We start from the raw sequence: 22,467 nt of genomic DNA on the forward strand, positions 1-22,467 counted from the left end.
TTTTGCGCATATGCATAATGCCTACAAACTGTTGCGTTTGTAGCACAATATTTTGTTCAAATTCATCGATTCGCCGACTCACAAAGCCTTGTGAAGTCAGAACGACGAAGTTTTGGCAAATAAACGTCTTACACCCCCATTCTTACGCCGGCTGCATCATGACCGAGGGCTGGACTAGTTGTAGTAGTTCTTGTCCGTGTTTTTTGCGCTGTTTGTTTACAGTACAATGGTTGAACGACATTCTTGCATCTCCTGTAGACCACTAATGGCAGAGTTTCCTGCAGCAATTTTTCTGGGAAACTCCATGGCCTACCTAACTAAGCAATGTTGGTGGACAAGGGGCCGAACGAACCTCTTCTTATGTGTATGTCTTCCCAGTATTCAAATTAGGCGAGGATAGTGGGAGGAGAGACAGTGTGAAGAGTGGTTGATCGACACCTTGGCGGCGATGTTGCTGATGATGATAACATACTCTGGAGTATTGGCCAAAGACCAGGTAGAAGAAGTATAAAAAAATTCAAAGAAAATTGGAGGATAGGTTGGTTATAAAGAGAGATAGTTTGGAGATAACCACGTTATAAAAAATGAAGAAGTAAAAGAGAAAAAATAAAACAAATAGAACCCAATTTGATGTAAATAAAAGGAAACATTAAGGCCTGAAGTTAGACTTGAAAGAAATATTGAACTTAGAAGAAAATGCTATAGATGGCAGCGCAAAAATTCCCCGTTACTGTGCGCAGGAGTCAAAGCACCCAAGGATAATAAGTTTGGAACAATTATACCTAGCAGAAGAAGGCAGAACGGTGTATCTAGGATTATTTTTCAAAATAAAAAAATAGCTGACAAGCAATCAAAAATATATGTTGTCTCATCCTATCCCTCCAAAATAACAATTCGGTGATAGTGCCAGACCAGCTCAGTGTAATCAAAAAAATTACACCATCTTCCCGTAGGGGAACCCTGAGTAGTATGCGAAGCAGCCATGGGGTCGACTCAAGTTCCCATTAATTTTCAGTTCGTCCTTTCCGTTAGGTTGAGGTACGTAGCTACCGTTATATTTACCGTGCGTTGCGGTAGGAGAATGAGAGGAGCGGCGCGCGCGCGCGCGTCATTACACGATGATGATGATGATGATTTATTGGCATCGCCTTTGAAACGGGGCGGCGACAAATAGTCACATAGCCTGCTTGATTTAATCAGGTATACTATACATGTTCTTTATCTAGCATTTTTGCTATACCTCTCATTATTATTTTTCTTTTTCAAATATTTACCTTGTGCCGCTGCCTATGATTTTAAGAGATCAGGTCGTATCCATCTTTTCCCTGCTTTTTTTCCACCAGTACTCCAATCGGCTCTTGCTGACCTCTACGGCTGATCTGTTTATGTTTCCTTCCACTTTGAAACCAAGCGCTTCTGGGAGTTGCACGTTACCCACGGTTCTCGCTGGGTGGATCCCGTCGCATTCCATCAGGATATCAAGCCAACCGGCCTACTGATCTTTGGTTAACTTCCAAACCCGCCAATATATCCGATTTTAAGCATATAATGGCATTTGCGAATGTTAGCGCTGGCACCATTACTCCTTTCCAGATTCCACGCACCACCTCATACTTATTGTGGCCCCACAGTGCTCTGTGTTTCATTATTGCTGCATTCCGCTTCCCCTTTATTTTCAGATTATCTTGGTGGTTGTTTGAGTAATAATACTGTGAGCTACAGTGGCGCCCCCCAGCGGAGTATGCAGCGCCTACGGTCACGCCTCTAATCTAAGCTGCTTCGCATTATCGCGCGCGGAGCCGCAGGTGTTGCCATTCGTTGCACAATCCGGAGACGAGAGGAGCGTCGGAGAGGAGAGGAGGAATGCCGAGAGGAGAGGAGATGAGACAAGGAGAGGAGAGGAGGGGGAGGAGGATGCGCATGCGCAGTAGGGGTGTGGACGCCGCACGGCGGATGGATGGATGGAGGGAGGGAGGGAGTGACATAGCCCCGACCATAAGCTGCTTGGCATCTAAAATGTAGAAATAGTATTGCACAGCATAGTGTAGTGATGGCGATTTTAAGTATTCGCGTTTCATAGAGTTTGCTGTTTCAAGGATGTGATTTAGGTTCTTAAAAATCTGGGGCTTTTATTAGAGATGGGGCACAAGCTTCACGCAGGAACATTTGTCTCCGAAATGTAGCCGCTATAATGGTGTATCAGGCCTAACAGTTGGTTGGTTCGTGTTCTTATACGAGTGGTTCATACTATACCATGGGGGATTGGCCAATATTTGTGTGAGTTAGTAAAATAATTAGAGAATAAACACTAATGAGAAATTTCGAAAAGATAAAAGTAGAGGTCAGATAAAGGCCTAAGAATTTAGCAAAGAAATCGTCCTGATTCAATTATAGACCTCACAAAAGCTGCACCACATCCCCAAGATAATGTCTTAGAGAGGCGGCTCCCAAAGGTAAAATATCGGGAATGGCTGTAGATTCAATCCAGCACCGTAAACTTGTCCTTAGTATGTGTGTTTTAGCACGTTTTCTATTGTCTCATCCTGAACATCCTCAACACAATATGAGCACAAGGCGGAGGACGCCAGACCTGATCGATGGAAATGCTTGTTCTTTCTGGGGTTTTACGTGCCAAAACCAGCTCTGATTATGAGGCACACCGTAGTGGAGGGGTCGGGATTAATCTTGACCACCTGGGGTTCTTTAACGTGCACTACAACACAAGCACACGGGCGTTTTTGCATTTCGCCCCCATCGAAACGCGGCCGCCGGGGCCGGGATTCGATCCCACGACCTCGTGGTCAGCAGCGCAACGCCTTAGCTGACTGAGCCACCCCGGCGGATAGATTGATGGAAATAGTGGTATATAGTACGCATACGGCAGCGGAATTTGTTAAACAGGAATTCAACTCTTCTAGTAGGGTAGAAGTTTTTACTCCTAAGGAACAGAAAACGTCGATAATCAGTTAAGTTTGTGAATGATAGGTTCCAAGAGTTTTGCATGACTGCACGTTTCCTGAACCTAGAAGCAATTATAAAAACTGACACAGGAGGAATCGAGAGAATGGGACCACTAAAGGGCCGCTCTAACTAAGCTGTCTACCAATTCATTTATAACTCATCCTTTGGGACTTGGTGCCCATACCAATATAATTAGTGTTAAGTGAGAGGGTACAATACAATTACATGTACCTGAAATAAATGAGCCACTATTTGCAGCGAGAGCTGAACATAAAAATAACGAATCGGTTACTATAACAACTTCCCAGATTGATGAGTTCACTTTTCGTAGGACCAATATAAACGCCAGAAACTCAGCTCAAGATACCGCTATGTAGTCAAGAATTCGTAAGGACAACGACCAGTCAAAAGCGGAAAAGAAAATGCCACTTCCAGATTTTTCTTCAGTTTGCGATGCATCTGTCGTTGTGATAGCGCTTATTTATAACTCCATAAAGTGATTATGTAACAGAACATTTAATACACTGTAAGACAGATGTTTCGCAATGTTCGGATCATCATCATCACCCCACACGACGGCAGAAAACTAGGTGGGGTGATGAAGTTCGGATAGATATAATCAAATATAATCTGGAGATTTTCTCTCACTGCCAATAAGAGGCACCTCACGTAATCGTACATTGAAGGTACCAACAAGTGCCTGTACGAAGACGACTTTAGGAGTGTGGAACCGAGGCCAGGAAGACTAGAAAAATATTGCAGGCTGAGAAATAAAAATGAAGTGTGATTTTATAGGGGAATCATACATCTGTAATAATGTTTAGACCGTTAATAAAGTTTTCTACACAAAATAGACGGTAATCATGTTTATAATCATAGTACATTGTTGGTAGCGAACTTAGGTAAACCAAGGCAATAGTGAAGAGCTTCCCAATGCAGAAGGGTACGTAATTTATATGACAACGCACCCGAATATAGAACACATTCAAATTCCAAAATTGGCAGTGCATAAACTTTATAAATCATCACAAGATGGTCTCTTCGCATCCCCGATCGACTGTTGCCAAGCCTTCTTAGCAGACCAACCACTCGCACTCCTTTTTTATTTATATCTTTAATGTGCGTGCGCCAACTGAGCTGGCTATCATATAATATGCCCAAGCATTTTTGCTGAGTCCACCTGACGTATATTTTAAAGGCAATAGGTAAGCGTTATGAGTATTGGATAACATAAAGAAAAAGTGTAAATGAGCACGTTTTGACATTAAGGGAAAGGTGAATATTTAGTTTCACTTTTCATATTCTAGTTTCAGTTATATTCAGTGGTCTATCAACTACAGGTATGTTTGCAAGCAATTATATATAGAGTGAATGTGTTTGTCTGATGCAAAAAAAAAACACGCAATGTCATGCCATGCCAAGTCATACGATGAACAATGTCAGCATCGCGACATTGCCATGATGCAATATCGCAATGTATCTGCCTTTATGACACAGTATAGAGCTTAGGAAAAAAAAAACAGCAAAGGTGATATGACAGGTCCCTTGTCTTTCAGTTAAAAACTCCCTGAAACATTTTATTATTAATTTAGGGAATTCACCGTTTTTTAATCGATTCAATAAAACTTCGTGTTCTACACTATCATAGGCTTTTGATATATCTGAAGTTACTAGAGCTGCAATTTGTTTCTGGCTTCGGGCTAGTTGTAACCTGTTTTACAGGTCCACTTGAGCATGCCAAATAGAACAGCAACATCTAAATCCACTTTGTCGATGGCTAAGTGCATCTTTGTCCTGTACTAATTTCATAATACGAACATTCAGAATCCAGTCTACTAATTTAACTAAATTACAAGTTAGAGGAATTTGTTGAATATAGTGAAGCGTGTATGCTTCACCAATATTTTAAAGAACAGGAATAATTTTAGCCAGTTTCAGCCTGGTAGAAATCGACGAATATTGAGTAGACTAGCTTGCTACATTTATAAGGTTATCTGGGGACGCCTTGAATAAAATTTTTAGCATTTCTGTGGTTACTCTGTCTGCACCAGGGGCGGAACCTGGCAGACTTTCCACTCCCTTAGCCAGTTCGAACATAGAGATCTCAGTAAAATCCTCTGACGGATTCATAAGTTGGTGCATGGAGATAACAAGAAAGAGAATCTACTCGCCAAACCATTTGCGATTTCTTCTAACATCTGCGTCATTTGTTGTCCAGTGAAAACCATCGAGTCAATATTGTTCAGACACGGAAGTATTTTTTCTGCTACGAACAAAGTTGAAAAGTGCACGCTTATTTTTAGATTTTGATAGAAAATCAAAATGCTTGCATCGTAGTCGTCTATTTGTTTGAAAACTGTATGGTTAAATACAGTTCTGTTTTATTTATAACTTCTCCAACTTTTTGGAGACTGGTTAAATAACAACATTTTTTTTCCAGGCTGCTTTCCTTCTTTTATAATCGCAACAGAAGTGTCACAACAAAACTTAAAGAGGCACTTAAGTCTCCTTAGGTGCAAAGGTCGAGTTTGAACGTGGGTCAACTCAATTTTTGAATTAGGCAAAGTCAATTTTGGCGAGCAAAATTTTGGGGGTGGGCCAAGTCAATTTTGGAAGGGTGCCAGATCGGTTTTGAACGAAGGTAAACTCAATTTTCGAATTGGGCAAAGACGATTTTTTGGGTGTGGGCCGCAGTGTCCGTCCGATGCTGTGGCTGTTCACCGTGGGAGTTCGCATTGCGAACCGTAGCAGGTCCAGCACCTGGAACATGACGTCATCACTTGGTCACGTGGGTTTTGGTACCATCGGGTGTTAACGCCGGACGCTCGCCAGATTTTCCGCAGCATGTAGCATATAATGCTTTCGCTTTAATAAAATGAGGATAATGATGATGATGATGATGGATTCATACTATGGCTCGTACCCCCACTGGGGGATTTGCCAAGAATTGTGTGCCTGAACTCTTACTTAATGTTCTGAAGTACCACATATTCAATTAAAAAAAGGACATTCAATAACTTATTCGTTTAGTTGATTGACTGAAACCACAAACAGCATCAAAGACGTCCCTGTGGCTTAAACCCAGAGCTCCCGCACCGAAAGTTAATATTACTTATGATGTTAAGATTAACCTTAGTTTAGCAGGCAGAATTTCTAGAAGTATTTTTATTGATGATTTATACCGGTGACATAACAAAAAATAGGGATCTAGGGATTCTGTTTCTTGGCAGTGTTGACAAAAGGGTGATATCGTCAGACCAATCCTATGTAAATATAGGTTTATTGGGGGGACACGGCAGCGTAATGTTGTTATCCCTATACTTCTGATTGTCTTGATGGACAACACTGAATTTTCCACGAAACCTTTAGGTGCTGAAATTCTGTGTACGTAGTTATGTTATCTGATTCTTCTTCTTCTTGCTATTCACGATTTCGGGTTGCATTCGGCTCTGCGCCGACGGTGGCGCCACCCTCCAGCCACGGCACGCACGAGGCTCGCTGCTGCTTCGCCCCAGGGTCTGAGCTCGGTGCGCGCGCCGGCGACGAAAGAACCGAGGGCCGTGGTACGCCGATCGCGGGAGCAAGAGACAGCCATGATCAACTCGGAGGTCAGCAGTGGCGCCTCCGGCTACTTCGACCGGGGACACCACCGGTCAGAAGGGGTGCCGGACATCGGTGAGTAGCCGAGACTGGGGAGGGGGGTCGGCAACAGCAAGTACAGATGGCATGACGAGAGAACGACGAAATGCTGCCATGTTGTTATACCGACGTCTGCTCTTGAAGGGAACAGGTTGACGCGCGCTTGGTCCAGCGTGAATCACATTTGGCTAGAGTGGTCGAGCTACCCACTGCGGACAGCGCAAGCGTACGCTGCCGCTTCTTCTACTAAGTTACAATCTGTTTGTGCTATAGTGCATAGACCGAGCATGTGGCATGACCACGCGTGGTCTTATTGCAGCGTTGGTCTCTGTTTTGTGATAGATGATGACCAAATCGGCTGATTGACCACTCGAGACACTTGGGATTCATATTGTACTATCACCATGAAAAGAAACGCGAACAGTGGAACGCGTGGCCGAAGCATAACTGAAGGTATAGTGCGCGCCGTGCAGTCAGCACCATTGACAGGCGCGCACGTCTGGTTTGATCGCCCTGGGCGATGATGCACCCTCTATACTGCGATATTTTAAATGCGAAGCATTTGCCCATGGTTCTGTCTGTTGTCCCGCGTGCCACATCCCCACAACGCCTGCGCGTCCCCTCCCCCTCTCCTCTCCTACGCTCCCCTTTCTCTCCTCTATAAATACTCTACAGAGCGGCGCCCGCGTGCCATACCCCCACAGCGCATGCGCGTCCTCCCCCCTATCTCTCCTCTCCTACGCTCCCCCTCTTTCTCTCCTCTAGGAATCCGGAGCGGCGCGCTCGACAGATGGTGCGACAGCTGCATACTCCGCTGGGGGCGCCCACGGTAGTTCCGCGGTATGAAAATGACGGAGCGCGCGCGCCTCATTCTCTCTCCTGTGCAGCGCCGCGATGAGCGCTCGGACCGCTGCCGCGAAACCATATCCCGCTCAAGCTAACCATCTCCCCGCTGCTTCGCCTCCACACATGGTTCCCTTTAGCGGGAGATGGAGTAATTTTTTGTTTCTGTTCTGCTTCTCTTTTATTTGAAAACGAGGAAAGGTGATGGCGCATTAATGATGACAGCGCAAACTGTATACAGTTTACACACAAGAATATCGCAGTGTAGGGGGTGCATCATTCCACAGCGTGATCACACCGGATGTGCGAGCCTGTTAATGGTGATGACTGGACGCCGCGCACTATACCTTCAGTTATGCTTCGGCCACGCGCTTCGCTGTTGGCGTTTCTTTTCATCGTGATAGTACGAGCGAAACGGCTTCCGTGGCTAGTGTGCAATGGCCCTGCTACGCATCAGGTGACCAGATGTTGGGGATGCAAGGTTCCTTAGATGGAAGCTTGGGCTAGCTGCATCGACATTTGGAATGGTAAAGAAGCGCGGAAAACATGGACGAAAGGAAGACGCGATACACACACAGATACACCGCGTGTATCTTAAGATGTTGTGTTATACGCTGTCTTTTGCACAGGCGGTATGTGGTGTCTGAAGTCTTGCTTTCGTGTCTTTCGCGCTCTTTTACTATGCCTAACGAGTTTTCTCTCAAAGCGCATGCACAGTGCATCGGCAGTTATGCCACCCGCTGCCGGAGCTTATAGTATTTTTACTGGCTTTGGTATCTGGCTAGCCAGTGCGAATCGGCTGATAGCATCAGCTTAACATAATACATGAGCGCATAGTAACCAGACGAATACACAGATAGTGCTTGTCAATGGCTAGGGTATGGTAGCGGACATGTTCTGCACTAGACTCCTGGACCTGGACTAATCCATCGCCGAAGGCATTCCAAGGTGGTGCACACGGTCAAAGATTGACCAAACACTTCGGTCCCTTGTCTTCTGTGATTTTAGACGAACTGGCGCGTTCAGCACGAAATAGCCAATTAGTATACTTCCTTCTCAAAATGAGATTCAGATATGTACGTGATTCCTTTAGCTGTGGAGCGTTTTGCAGATATACGGGAAGGAAAGCAGGAGACCTGCTATTGTATTGTATACGCGTTGTCCTTGTGTTACTATGTCTTGTGAGATACGTAGCCCATTTGCATTACGAGGTCGTCCCTAAGCCTTCTTCATGCATAATAGTCAGCGTGAATACAGACTGACTCGCAGCACAGACTGACTCTATACCTTTAGCTGAAGTAGCTTGAAGTGGCATGGATACACAGCTACCTAGCCCCCGATCAGCGAACAGCAGATCTCGATGGCTTCCCTGCATTACCTTTATAATTTGTTTGCTGCACTGGTTGAAAGCTCTGCGTCTTGAGTTGTCATTTAGTGTGTCATTGTGTGACCGCCAACTTCATATCTGTCTTCTAGTGGCGGCCCAAAGCTAGAATCTCGGACAGGGACAAACATTTCTTCACATGAAACAAAAAAAAAAAAAAAAGGGGGGGGGGGAGCTAGAAAGGCAGCGGGGTAAACAAGACGCACTCCCGATTTGCCACCGTGCTCTGGGGCAAGGAGGCTAAGGAATAAAAGAAAGGAGAGCAAATAAGTGTTATAGCGTTTCGTTCACAGCTAAACGAGAATACACAGGCTCTGGTGTTAACCGAGCGCGTTCCGTTAACGCCAAAAGGACGAAACAGACGGAACAGACGAAACATATTCCTATTAGTCTGCAATTATTTTCAACATGGAAGTGGCGATGCGAGGAAATTAAATATTTTTATAAGGTTTAAGGTGCATGGCTGTTATCGTGTTGTTGGGCGGTTGTACTGAATGAAACATGCAACCACATGAAACGTACATCCGACATTCTGCATGGCTTCGACGCGTTTGTTTCACCTGGGGTGATATGAAAGCTGCAAACACACAATGTACCTGAAGAGAGCAGTCACGCACAACGCACCCTTGCACTGATTATGCCGGTTACAAATGCAAAACGAGAAATTGTTCTAGAGACGGGGTGAAAACTAGTTCTAGGTGATATGCTGAAATTCTGTAAGCAATCTTTTCCCATTTACATAGCTTGCCGTACCGAAGATGGCCGACTTCCAGGTTTCAGGGCTGCTTAGCGCATTTCAAAAGCATGTATGCAGCTAGTCACGGAGCGCGGCAGGGATGGTGACGTCCGCCTAGCGGGCTGGGTTGATCAACCGAGATATGTGAAAAAGCGCACTTGCGGAATTTCGTAACTTCCGCAAGTGCGTTTCTCCGCAGAATAAGGTTAACGCACACAAGATGGCGGACGACTCGTTATAAGTAAACATAAGGCATCAGCGTACGAGCTGATTCGCACTTACCGTGCGAACGTCACGCCATGCTCTCGGCTTGAACGCGACCATCAGGTTGCATAGCGCTTTGAGAGCGACGCCTATCATCTTGTGTAAGGCAGCATGAACATGTAGAGAAACCTGCTTACAAGATACTCATCAGAGTACTGTGAAATTCTCATGGCAATATGCTTGACTGATGAAGTACAATTGAAATAAAATAAAACAAAAAACCGAGACACTTTGTACCGACAGCATGCATTTCATGGTCGCCCTTCTAACAGACGCATTATGTGGCCTTTACAAGGATATATCAGTGTCATCGTGGTGTGAGCTAATCGCGGATGCCACGTTTGCTGCCTGGCTTCATGGGTAGGGGCGGACAAGCCGAGCTTTCAGAATGCAGCGTTTATGCCATACCCACCAGTCGGCATCTTAGGTTAACGCACCGAATTATGTGAGAAACTTCCGAACAGCTTGTGAGTGTGGCCGGTAAATCCATAAGACACTGTGTTGTTCGCGTATACTAGCACAGGCGGGAAATCCAAATACCAGGCTACGCGTCCAGGGGCCGTATTCTATAACGCTTGGGTTTTCGAGGAATTCGGTTTTCGCGATGGCGTCACATTGGGGCGGTCTGTTGACGTACTGAAAACGTGTGGAAGGACAGATGCCAATCGGCGTGCAGGTTTTTTTTTTTTTTTTGTGGAAGTGAACGTCACAGACCGATTGAAAATATAGCAAATTACGAATGCTTCTTGGTAAAGAAAATTTTGCCTGCGTTCGCACAAAATGCGTGCGGCGTTGGTGACTGTTGCCGGAGCCTCTGATATAAACAGGCACTTGGTGCCCAAGCTAAACGTCGCCTCCCTTCCCTCCCCCCCACGGTCTTTCGCTCGTCGGAGGAAGGCGCGTTTGCTCTACATATATGGTGATTGTAAAGGAGGAAAGAGACGCCTACTTCTGCAGCCCTTAAGCGAGGAGGAGGAGGAGGAGGAATAAACATTTTATTAAAATAGCACACTGAGGTTCTTGCGGGTGAAGCCCCTACTTCAGGGCCCCACTGGCTCTAGCGGCTCGTTCGGCTTGGTCCAAGGTTGCCTGCTGGCTTCCCAGGTCCTGCCGGGCGAGTCGCGCCTCCCACGACCTTTCAAGTTCGTTGCGTGTAACGAGGGGTGAGTTTCCCTCTGCTGGTCTTTGTTTGCAATGCCAAGTGATATGTATGAGGGTTGGTGTGTCGCTGCACCAAGGACAGCAGTCATCGTATTGGGACGGGTGTATTTTGCTGAGTGTGTGTATGTTGGGATATGTATTCGTTTGTAGGCGTCTCCAGTCCTGGGATTGCCAGCGTGTGAGTTTAGGGTGGGGTGGCGCCATTGTCTGCCTTGCGCGCCTTTGGCTGTCGAGGATATCTCGCGGCAGCGTAGGTGTGAGGTATTCCTCCCGGGTCGATGTGTCCGCGGCTCGGAAAATTAGTCCTCGAGCCAAGCGGTCCGCCCGTTCGTTTCCCTGTACACCTTCGTGAGCGGGGCACCATGTGATGATGTGATCTTCTCGAAGGTTCTTTCCTAGAATGCCTAGGACGCTCCGAGGGAGGACGCCCCTGAGAAACAGTCGGCAAGCTTCTTGCGAATCCGTGAGAACGTGTGCAGATTGCCTCTTGCCCTCTGCCGCTCGTATGGCTAGTGCTATGGCCGCCGCTTCGGCCACGGACGTGCTCTTGGTACGGATCGTAGCCGACGTGATTGCTTCGTTACCTCTAGTGACGACCGCAGCAAATGCTCTCAGCCTCGAGGGGTAGGGAGTTGCGTCTGTGTAGTGAGTGTTTGGGTCGTTGCTTAACCGTTCGAGTGCCACCGCTCTCGCTCGTCTGCGGCCGGCGTTAAACATGGGGTGCATGTTCTTGGGTATTGGGTGCACGTGTATGCGTTCCCTGTCTTGTCTGGGTATTTGGTGCGTCTCCTCCCCGCAGAATTGGGGTGCCAAGGGGTAGTGAAGTCTCTGTAGTAAAGCTCTACCTTGGGTTGTCGAGTTGAGTCTCTCTCTCTGCGCGATCAAGACTGCCGCGGCGTGTTCATCGTACGTATTGTAAATACCCAGACTCTCCAGACGCTCTGTGCCAGTGCAGTCAGGGAGGCCCAGTGCAGCTTTGTAGGCAGTCCGTATGAGTACGTTGGCCTGCTCTGCTTCACATCTGCGTGAAAGCTGGTATGGCAGAGCGTACGTAATGCGGCTGATGACGAAGGCTTCTACCAGTCTCCTGGTGTCGTCCTCCCTCATGCCGTCCTTACTGCGGGCTATTCTTCTTATGAGTCTCGATACGCTCCTGGATGTGTGTTTGAGTTTGTTTAGCGTTGACGATACGCTGCCCGTCTCCTGAATTAGCATGCCTAGCACCCGGAGCTCCTGCACTTGTTTGACCTGGCTTCCGTTGATCTCCAGATTGAGGATGGGGGAGCGTGTCTGCTGGGTGTTTTTAGGTCTTATTTGTATAAATTCAGATTTTTCTGGTGCACATCTCATGCCTGCCCTTCTCGCGTGTTCGTCAATTGTGTTGATCGCTCTTTGTAGAGTGTCTTGTCTGTGCCCGTAGGACCCCTTAGTTGCCCAAAGGGTGACGTCGTCCGCGTAGATAGCTACTCCAAGTTCCGGGTCTTCCTCCAACGCTAGAGCCAATTTCCTCATCCCTATGTTGAAAAGTAGTGGGGAGAGTATAGAGCCTTGTGGAGTGCCCTTGTTGGCCATGTTAATCGTGTCGGATCGTAGGTGGCCCAGCCCTATGGTCGCCGTTCTGTCTTTGAGAAAACTGTGCACGTAACTGTAGATCCTCTCCCCACAGCCTACTTCTTGTAGGCCGGTGAGTATCGCGTCATGTGATATGTTGTCAAAGGCCTTCTGCAGGTCCAAGGCAAGCAGGATTCTGTTCATGCTTCTGGGTGGTGGGTTGAGAACCTCGTCCCGAAGTAGGAGGAAGACGTCCTGCGTGGAAACCCCATGTCGGAAACCGTACATCGAATTTGGTAGGAGTTCGTTGCCCTCTAAGTATCTCCCGAGCCGTGTTTGGATGACCTTTTCGAAAAGTTTGCCAAGGCAAGAGGTTAACGAGATTGGTCGGAGGTTCTGTAGCGATTTTGGTTTCCCCGGCTTAGGTATTAAAATGATTTCAGCTTCTTTCCATTCAGGTGGTATGGACCCTCATATCTTCCAAACCGTGTCGTTGAAGATCTGCGTTAGTTTCTCTAAAGCTTCGGTGCCCAGGTTTCTGATTATGGCGTTTGTGATACGATCCGGTCCGGGCGCCGTGTTCCTCTTAAAGGACAGCGCTGCAGCGTATACTTCTGCAGACGATATCGGTTCGTCAAGGGTGGAATTAGCCGGTCCCGTATAACTTGGTGTGGTGGTTGAGGTCACCCTTTCTCCCACGTACGTGTTTTGGAGCTCGTTCAGTAGCTCCTCGTCTGAGCCTGCGTAGTTGTTAGCTATGCGCCTGAGCGCGAGCGTCGTTTCTCTCCGCGTGGTTGCAGGGGTGAGCATACTGCGAAGAATTGCCCACGTTTTCTTCGTGCTTAGAGTGCCACGGAGAGAGTCACAGAAATTCCTCCAGTTCGTAGTGCACAGCTCTTGCGAGTACGCATTGGCTGCCTCCGTGAGTTGTGCTACGCGCTCTCTAAGCTTTCGGTTGTGTCGCTGTTTCTTCCATCTTTTGGTCAGGCTTCTTCTTGCTTCCCAAAGATGGCTTAAATGGTTGTCGACCACTGGGTTTTTCTGTGTGGTTTGAAATTGTCTGGAGGCTTTTTCCGCCGCGTCCCGTAAATACCCCGTCAAATCTCGTATCGTGTTGAAGTTCGGGGCCTCAGTTTGGCATTCCCTAAATTTCTTCCAGTCTGTCAGACGGGCCGTGCCGATCGGATGTCTTATTTTTGCCGTTTGAATGGAGACACTGAGAATGTAATGGTCACTCCCCAATGTCTCGTCTAGGTTAGTCCAAGTGACTCCTCGTTCATCGCTTACGAAAGTGAGGTCAGGGGCCGTATCTCTTGACACGCTATTTCCCAGTCTGGTAGGCGAGTCAGGCTCCGTGACGAGGATCAGATCGTGAGTCTGAGTTGCCTTCAGTAGGCTGGTACCTTTGGCCGTGTCCCTTCTGTAACCCCACTCCGTGTGCCAGGCGTTGAAATCCCCTAGCAATACTACTCTATCGCCTCGTTTCGCGGTGTTCATGATGTGTAAGATAATTGGTGTGAAGTCCGCCTTGTGATCTCGTGGCGAGCTGTATACATTTGCTACGATGTTCTTCGGGCGACCTCGCTTTACCGGCCATACCGTGGCTATTTGATGTGGTATTTCAATGCCCGGTATAGTTTCGACGCTCACCTCGAGATCCTTCCTAACCAATATTGCCGTCCCCGTGTGATCGGTGTTTTTGTGGAGTGTGTATCCTCTTATTGAGCGTTTCGGTTTGCCGGCTTCTTGCAAGCATATAAGATCTGGCGCAATTGCCGCTGCTTCCACGAATTGTGTCAGTGCAGCTTCTTTGTTGTGCAGGGAACGGCAGTTCCACTGCCACAACTCGAGATTCTCTTGACTGCGTGTGTTTTGTTTAGCCATCATAGGAGCTCTCAAAATTTGTCTCCGTGTCAGTCGTTAACAAGACCTTGGGATCGCGGCCTCCGGGGCTTGTGTTTCCCCGTTTCCGTGTTTTTTTGACCCCTTTGATGGAGTCGTCGACATATTGCTTGAGATTTCCTATCTCCACAAAGAGAAGTTTGAGCTGGGTTTCTATGTTGCGTAGCTGTCCCTCCCCGTGTTGCGCCGCGGGGGTAGCGTATTGTGTCGTGTCCGTGTGCATTTGTGTTGCTTGGTTTTGTGTGTTCTGGCTTTGGGTCGTAGTTGCTAGATGTTGTTTGAGTGCTGCGAGTTCGGCCTGTAGTTCAGCAAGACTGGATTTAAGTTGCTTATTTTCTGCGATTATTCTCTGATATTCCTCACTTTGTATTATTGGGGTGGTCTTGGGAGCCGCGACCCTTGCCCAGCTTACCTGCGTGTTCGTAGGTGGCGTCGACTTCTGTCCTGCCGGTTCCGTGGTGGGTCGAGTGGGCAGCTGCGATCCGCCTGCTTGATGTTTCGGGCTGTTGTTTGTCGGTGAAGGCCTGGACGTTGAGCTCGATCCGCGTCGGGGTGGAGGCGGTGTCTTGGAGCGTGCTCGGACTCTACTTCGATCGTTGGGTGACGGAGTCCTGTGTCGGCTTGGCGATCGCGACTTCACTTGGTTGCAAAGTTCCGATTCCTCTTCCTCAGATGTAAACCATCGGATCGCCCTACCCTTTGGGCTGGGCGAGCGCTTTCTTGGTTGCCTGGTGGGTGTTCTCGGCTGTCTGAGTCGCTGTGTACAGCTGCGGTCACCTGTGACGTGTTCCCCCCCGCACGAGGCACACTTTGGCGCGCACATATGTCCGTCAAACGGGTCCCTCGTACCACATATGCGGCAGACGCGAGTGTCCGGTTGGGGGCACACATCTGTACGGTGCCCCTTGCTGTAGCAGGTCTTGCACACCTGCACCGTTGCTCTATACGGGTGGCAGGCTAGTTCTCCTCCGCAGTAATACACAAAGCGCGGGAGAGTCGGGCCACAGAAGGTGATCGCTGCACTCTTCGTTTCCCCCATCATGCGTGTATGTATTATTTCCGCCCCTTGCGTTCTCACCCGCAAGTTGGCCATGAGCGTTTCAGTAGGTGTGCTGGCTGGTATCCCGTGCACCACTCTCCTGAGGGCTTCTTCGCCAGTCGCCGCGTACACGTTTACGGCATGATTGCGACCATTTAGTGTGAGCGTGGTTATGCGACGAATTCGCTCTGCCACTTCTTGTTCCGAGGTTGATATGATAACTATGTTCGATCCCGGCTTTATCCGTAACAGAAAGTGCTCACCTGTTACGGTGTGTTGGCAGGCGGATGAGACTGCCGCAGCCATCTCCGGGGTGGTGATTGTTCGTAGTGGTAAGCCCTGGTGGGGTCGAATCACTATCTTGAAGTCGTCTTTCGGAAACGGCGGGTATTTGATCCCCTTCCTTTTCCTTTGGGTTCGCAGTGGGTTTTCCTCTGGTTTTCGTTCTTCGGGTCTTCTTAGTCCCTGTTTCTTCTCTCTCGCTTGTTGTTTTCTTTGCCGCAAAGTGAGGACGGTGTGCCAGTCGTCCTCGGTGGTCGTTCTTTCAATAGTTTCACAGTGAGTAGTCGTTGGCTTGATGCCGTCGGTCTTGCTCGTCGAAGGTCCGGTAAGGTCCATGTCCTCTTCCGTCGTAGCAGAGGAACGCCCGTCGGCGTTCTTTGTGTCGAGCGCAGACGCCTCGGCCATCGTCAGCGTCTGCGTTGCCGGCACTACCGGCGCAGCTGCCAGCGTCTCCTACCTATCGGTAGGCTTGGCGCGGCTGCCACGTAGTGGAGGGCTTCTTCTGACGTGGCGGTGTAAATAACGGCTCCCGGGTCACAAAACTGGTGTCCACGGATTCCGGGTGACTTCACGAGTCAAATGGAGTCGAACTTTCCTGGGTGTTTAGGGCCAAACACACCAAAAAACATGGAACTGCGAAGCGCGATGTGAGTGCTTCCGCACTCCTCTACGCCCAGAAGCACCGGCCTGCAGCCCTTAAGGGAGCACGGCGCAGAACGCGCGTTTGTTCTCCGCCGTAGGTTCACTCCCCGTGAAAGCGCGCGTCCCTCGCGCCCTTTCACTCGCACATACAGCGTTCGGCAGCGCGCGGCGACGATTCCGTCTCCATTGACGTCATACGGAACCTCACGGCGACGGCGACGGCAACGGCGACGGCGACGCCGACGGCAGAAATCTGCTTTGGAGTGTCCATATAATTGCTATCGCAATGAAATAATTTGGTGATGGTATTGATGAGGTTTATATTTTTCATTATGAAACGTGTGTGAGTTGTACGGGCGGTGAATGACTTAGCGAATTTTACTTCGGTTGACCCATTTATGCCGCTAGGTGGGACGTCGTACACTAACTTGGCGTTCCGCTGCTTCCAGAAGTTCCTCGCACAGGTGGTACACTGTCTCTTTTGAGAGTCTGAATTGTCGCCTGAATTCCTAGTCTGGCGTCTTTCGATGTCGAGGTCGTCGCTGTCTCTCATGGAGGCTCGCTAATAGCACGAGAACAGGCTCCAAAGTATATTAGGCACTATAGCCAAAGGCACCGCACACGCCGCCATTTTGCTCTGAGTGTCGCGATCTCGCCCCGTGCACACGGCACGCACAGGCTCTCCACACGGCACACCGCGCTTCGGAAGCAGCGCGGGCGGCTTCGCTTCGTAGCAGACGACAAATTCGGTTTCCACCTGACTGACATGTGCGTGACGACATCAAAAAATGCGTTCGCGCCCGGAGGTGATGGCGTCACCGAGGCGGTGACCAATAGCTGCAGGCATACCGAATTCTTCGAAAACCGAAGCGTTACAGAATACGACCCCAGATTACAAAAGTACTCTGCTTTTCTTTGCGTCCCAAGGTCAGCAAACGTTAGACGCTTATTATACAACAAGTGTATTAGAAGCAGTAAATTAACGCTTTATGACCTTATGACCTGATTGCTGTAATGCGTCAATGTGGCTGGGCAAACTGCAAGAACAAAAAAAAAAGGGGGGGGGGGTTAGGGGCGAGAGAAAGGCGACGAGGTGAATAAGATGCATCTTAGGTGTGCTACCCTACTCTGGGTCAAGGAGGCTAAGGAATAAAATAAAAGCAGAGAAAACAAGTATATCGCTTCGCCCACAGATGCAGACTAAAATGCACTCGTTCACTGAGGTCTGTCGATTTCAGGAACTGAATTAATGGATGTATCGTTTTGTGGGCTTCTGAGACATGTGGCCATGGCCGAAATATTTTTTGTCGCTGTAAATAATGTTGAATACAGGTAATCTAACTTTCTGCATGCGGTGTATAGAAGGCGTTGGTCGTCATAGACGGGAGAGATGAAACAAAAAAAAAGTTAGTAAATGCGCCGATTCTTGAAAATGCGTTGTTTCCTTTCTCTCTGAGTTCTGACGTTGTGAAGGTCGAATAAACGGGTGTCATGTTTCCTGGCCTGAGGCACACTATCTAAATGAAACATGTGTGAGACACCTAAATGAAGTTGAAAAATTATGATAAAGAGGCCCATTCAAGGGCAATTGCACCGATGTTAAAATGTTTATGAATAATAATGCAGAGCTCAGTGCGATCTATTAATATCCCACGCGGCTTCTTTCATTCACAGCTGTCCTGAAGACTGTGCGCCCTCCACCGTAAGTTAAGCGTCAAGCTGAACTTTCTCACCGCGACGGACCAGCTGTTTGCGTTTTCATGCAGTTTTCTTTCCCTCTTTTTTTTTTACCGCACCAGACAGTCTTCGTTTGATGATCACGTTGAAGTTGCAGGTGGCAGTAGACTGCTGAGTACGACCCGCCACAGAAATTTACGTGGCGGGGCTCCAGAACAAATGTGAATTCCTGCCATATTAAGGCATGGAGCTTTCTTAGTTCATGGTCGCAATAGCTATTACACCCTAAAATCTTTAAATTTGAGGCTGCCATGTCTTGTTAACTTCTGCGTCTGACTTCGCGTGTTTTCCATTTCCTAAAGGGCGCTGAAGTGATGCTAAGTTAAGCAGAGTTAACAATTAATAGCGGGACGTTCGCAGTGCACCGATATAGAAGGAACAGTCCAACTCTGTTTAAAACCGGTAATTTTCGTTACTTTTACGCTGAAAAATAACCTAAGCAAATAACAGTGAATGAAGGCCTGACCCGTCTGTTGAATCGATGTGAGAACTTAGATAACGTGCTCCGTTTCTGACTGGGGCATAGTCTACAATGGCCAAGCAAAACAGCAGGCGTCGTCTGTGCGTAGCGCCTGGCAATTTAACGAAAGCAGACGTTTACGAACACGGCGGAAGCACACGTATCTAACAACACAATTAAGATTGCCTAAAAGTATGCGTCCACGCAATCCGTCTGTCGCGAGGCGTTGTGTTCTGCCGCGTTTAGAAATAAATAGGTTACCTATGCTCATCTTTAGGTGTTTTCTTGGTGTTGTAGCACTGTCTCCCGCGTGAAAATTTTAAGTTTGTGTGAACGACCGCTGTCGGTAAATTTTAATCTCGTAGTTCAACAAACGCAGCATGGCTTCTTTCCGTCGACACTAACGTCTTGTGCGACTTTTGTTGAGTGCGGAATATCAACTCGGGCGGTATTCACTCCTTCTATGGATACTATTGAAGGTCTAAAGAAGTCTTAAGTTTTGATTTAAGCCCTGAAACCCCATACACCATTCCACATAAAGTAAAATTAAGACTCGTTCACCGTTTTGTTTTGGTAATGGGGAGCATATTCAAACAGACAGACATACAAAAAAAAACAATGACATGTTCTGCCTAAAACTTAGCATCGTAATCTACCCACAACTGAAATCTCGCTGCAGGTTATCGAAAACGCCACTGAGTACTTTGCGTTACATTCGTAGCCTTAAATTAGAATTTTGAGGTATCACGCTCTGGCTCAACATGAATGATAAGTTCGGCTTCGTTGGGTTAACGAGAGTGGAGTCGCTGTGCACTGCTTTGGTGCAAAGAAAAAGGCTTATCTGAGACAATGAGGCAAGCTTTCTAGATTTGAACTTGGTACCTGAATTTCGCCGCCGATAAGTGCATGCAAATTTACTGATCCTGCGGTATTTCTTGTGTATTTGTTGGTTTGCTTTAGCGGATAACTAAATGCACATAATTTTTCCCGACGAGTTTTCTGTAGAAGGATTGAGTTTTCTGTTCTCGAACGTTGCTATACTGTAGTTTAAACGCAATAAAAAAATTTCCGCTCTCACTTAGAAGTCGCAAGTGAAGTTTTGTATCATGTACTGTTGTTAGGGATAAAATGTGTTGTTCAGAAGGACTGTTGTTAATATGGAGAACACGGCTTCACTAGATAGATCTTTGTTAATCCTCCCCCCGGAATCTATTTTCCCGATTTGATATGCAGCTTTAATAAAGTGTCTGTAGGAATATCTCAGCGGATCCCCTTGAAGTCTTCCGAGAACCTCTGGGAGGTCCAGTGATGACGTCTTTAAAATTTTTGCCGTTTCCGGAAGGTTCAGCCTAAAGATGGCCGCTCTCTACGAAAGCTTCACATCATATAAGATTGCCCAGCGCTAGTATATGGAGGGGCGGTGACGGCCATGACGTCACTTCCGGCGCGGGAAGTACTTAAGACCACTGTGTACTTAAGACCGTGCCGTTTGAGGTTGGTCTTAAGCACTCAAAATGTGTTAACCATGGCGTATGTTACGGCGCAAGTGTAATCTAGATTAGGCAACAATCTTTTTTTTCTAAGATATCGTGCATTGTCACTGCACCGAAAGATATGCGACTAGATGAAGCATGAATCAGTTTGAAACTGCGCGAACTAAATCCTTCTCTCTCATTCCAATTTCGGAAGACAGAAATATATTTCGTACGCTTTGAACGAGCTGGTGGCAGTGGAAAGTAGCTGTGTCGTTTTGTAAATGAGGTTGTTGGCAATTATTTTGGCAGTTATTTCGGGAAACGTGTCTTCCGGCGATTGTGCCGCAGCGGCGGGGAATCGCCCAAGTCTCCTGACGCTCGCCATAGAAACGTTCTGAACAACTGCTAGTGTTGTGTTAAGAATTATCGCTGCTTTGTCTTTTTGTCCACCTGCAGCTGCGAGGTGCCCATCATCCCGGACGCTGTGGTGTATTTCGGGAGTGGCGCGGCTGTCATCGTCGTCTTCCTCGGGCTCTGCGTCATGGCCTACATGCTCATCTTCACAGAAGGTACGCATCAACCATCACTTCCACTTTATTAAGGCTCCCGCAACGCATTTGATTAAATATGCAGAATATGTCCGGCATCAGTAAAGGAGATGTTCGCACGAATCTTTCTTTCCAACTAAAGGAATTTGAAACCGCCCTCTACTGACGCAGTTATCGACAATCAAATGCAGGTTCTGCAACGAAAACTTATCGCTACACGCCTTTTTTTTTGTCGTTCGGACAGCTCTCTAAGTTATGACGCCACGCGCTCGCGGAACCATACCTGCCGTAGTGAGCACTAATCATTTTGCTGAGATTTGGTAACGAGGACATGGATCTCGGAGGGAATAGTATCAGCGCATTATTATCGTTATGAGAACAGTGCCTCAGGCTCATGCAGGAGGCACTGTTCAGCCCAATAGTCATTATGTTTACGAGTGAAGATACGAAGAGGGGCCGGGATTTTACGAAGCTATAAAATTTGTACACATAATATTTTCGATAAAATAATAGGCTCCGTGATGCAAATATAAAATAAACCGTGTGTCCCAGCTAACGTTAGCCAAGCCGTTCAACGAAAAAAAAATTATTCAGAGAACACGGTGCAAGATGCAATTATAAGACCTACGGTATTCGGTCGATCGTTAGCGTTCTGACAACCAAACACTGTAGGTCTTAAAATTTTATCTTGCACCACGTTATTTAAATATGTTTTTTTCTAGTTGATCAGCTAGGCTAACGTTAGCTGGGAGACACGGTATAATTCGTTGAAGTCTTTGGCAGGCATTGTCCAGGGACGAAGAAGTTACGTTTACCGCTCTGAAAGCGATTGCAAAGTTTAACGTCGCCCGAGTGGTTCGCATGGCGCTTTAACAATACGGGTAGGCGACCTCGAGCAACGCAGCACATGAGAGAACTGCCGGCTGCGCGGCAGGGACACTGCATTGGCAGATACCAGGCATGTCGAAAGGCCGGCGCAATTAGGACAAGGTCCCTAGATAGAAAAAAAAAAATATCGGCAGCTTCACACTAGTGGTGCGAAGACTGGGCAAACGCGAAGCTGGCGACCCCACCTAGCTTTATCTCGGTTCGGCCAAGCTTTTGCGAGGTTATTATGCTTCGAGACTCGGCCATGTTTTGCGTAATATCACCCCGGAATCATCGACAGCCCAAGGAGCAACGGAGACTCGGTCATTAAGGTATCTGCATGCTCAAATGCTTTTGCTCGGTTTCGCCGACGTTTCGCCATCGCTTCAGCGGCGCGATACCAGGGATCGGACCGAATTCGTCTCACTCGCTCTCAAGTAGCGGCACGGCGGCTTTTGCGCCGCGCTTCCTCTTCTTTGTGAGTGACGCTCTTTTTCGCCCGCACCATCTTCTCGGCGATGTGCTCGGCGCGGAGACAGCGGGGCTTTTTTGTCGCCGGGCGGCGACGTGGAGCTATATATCCCATGGGTCGGCGCAATGACGTCACGGCTTAGCTCCGCCTCTGTGCAGCCGCGGCAACCACTCCGCACGGCGTTGACGTCATGGCTCAGCAAAGCTAAGGCGAAGCGATGCGGCGCGCGCGATGACGTCACGGCACACGCAGATGTGGCGAGGCTCGGTGCAGCTGGGGCGAACCGTTGCTAGGCGATGCATGGCGACGTCATCGCCAGGCGGAGGTCTTGCTCCGTACACTCGACGGACCATCCTCGAGCTTAAACAGCTTCGCTAGTTCGCAGAGGCAGGTGCCATTGCGATTAGACCCTTTCTGCCCTATACCTCCCGGCAAACGTAGGTGTATTTCGGCATTAAGCGTGGGCCGTGTATGCGAATCTATACGGGGACAGAATGATGGCTA

At 48.0% G+C, this 22,467-nt stretch overlaps 1 protein-coding gene across 1 annotated transcript in view; it reads left to right on the forward strand.

The window, feature by feature from the left end:
- Positions 1-6,423: 6,423 nt before the first annotated feature.
- LOC119433268 (uncharacterized) overlaps positions 6,424-22,467 on the forward strand; it is a 22,724-nt gene continuing 6,680 nt past the window's right edge. Inside the window, exons 1-3 of the mRNA XM_037700418.2 lie at positions 6,424-6,636; positions 18,079-18,106; positions 20,533-20,645. Coding sequence (XP_037556346.1) covers positions 6,555-6,636; positions 18,079-18,106; positions 20,533-20,645 — 223 coding nt within the window. The 5' untranslated portion in view covers positions 6,424-6,554. The remainder of the gene's footprint in view (positions 6,637-18,078; positions 18,107-20,532; positions 20,646-22,467) is intronic.

The sequence above is a fragment of the Dermacentor silvarum genome, chromosome 11, assembly GCF_013339745.2.
Source record: "Dermacentor silvarum isolate Dsil-2018 chromosome 11, BIME_Dsil_1.4, whole genome shotgun sequence".
Taxonomy (NCBI): domain Eukaryota; kingdom Metazoa; phylum Arthropoda; class Arachnida; order Ixodida; family Ixodidae; genus Dermacentor; species Dermacentor silvarum.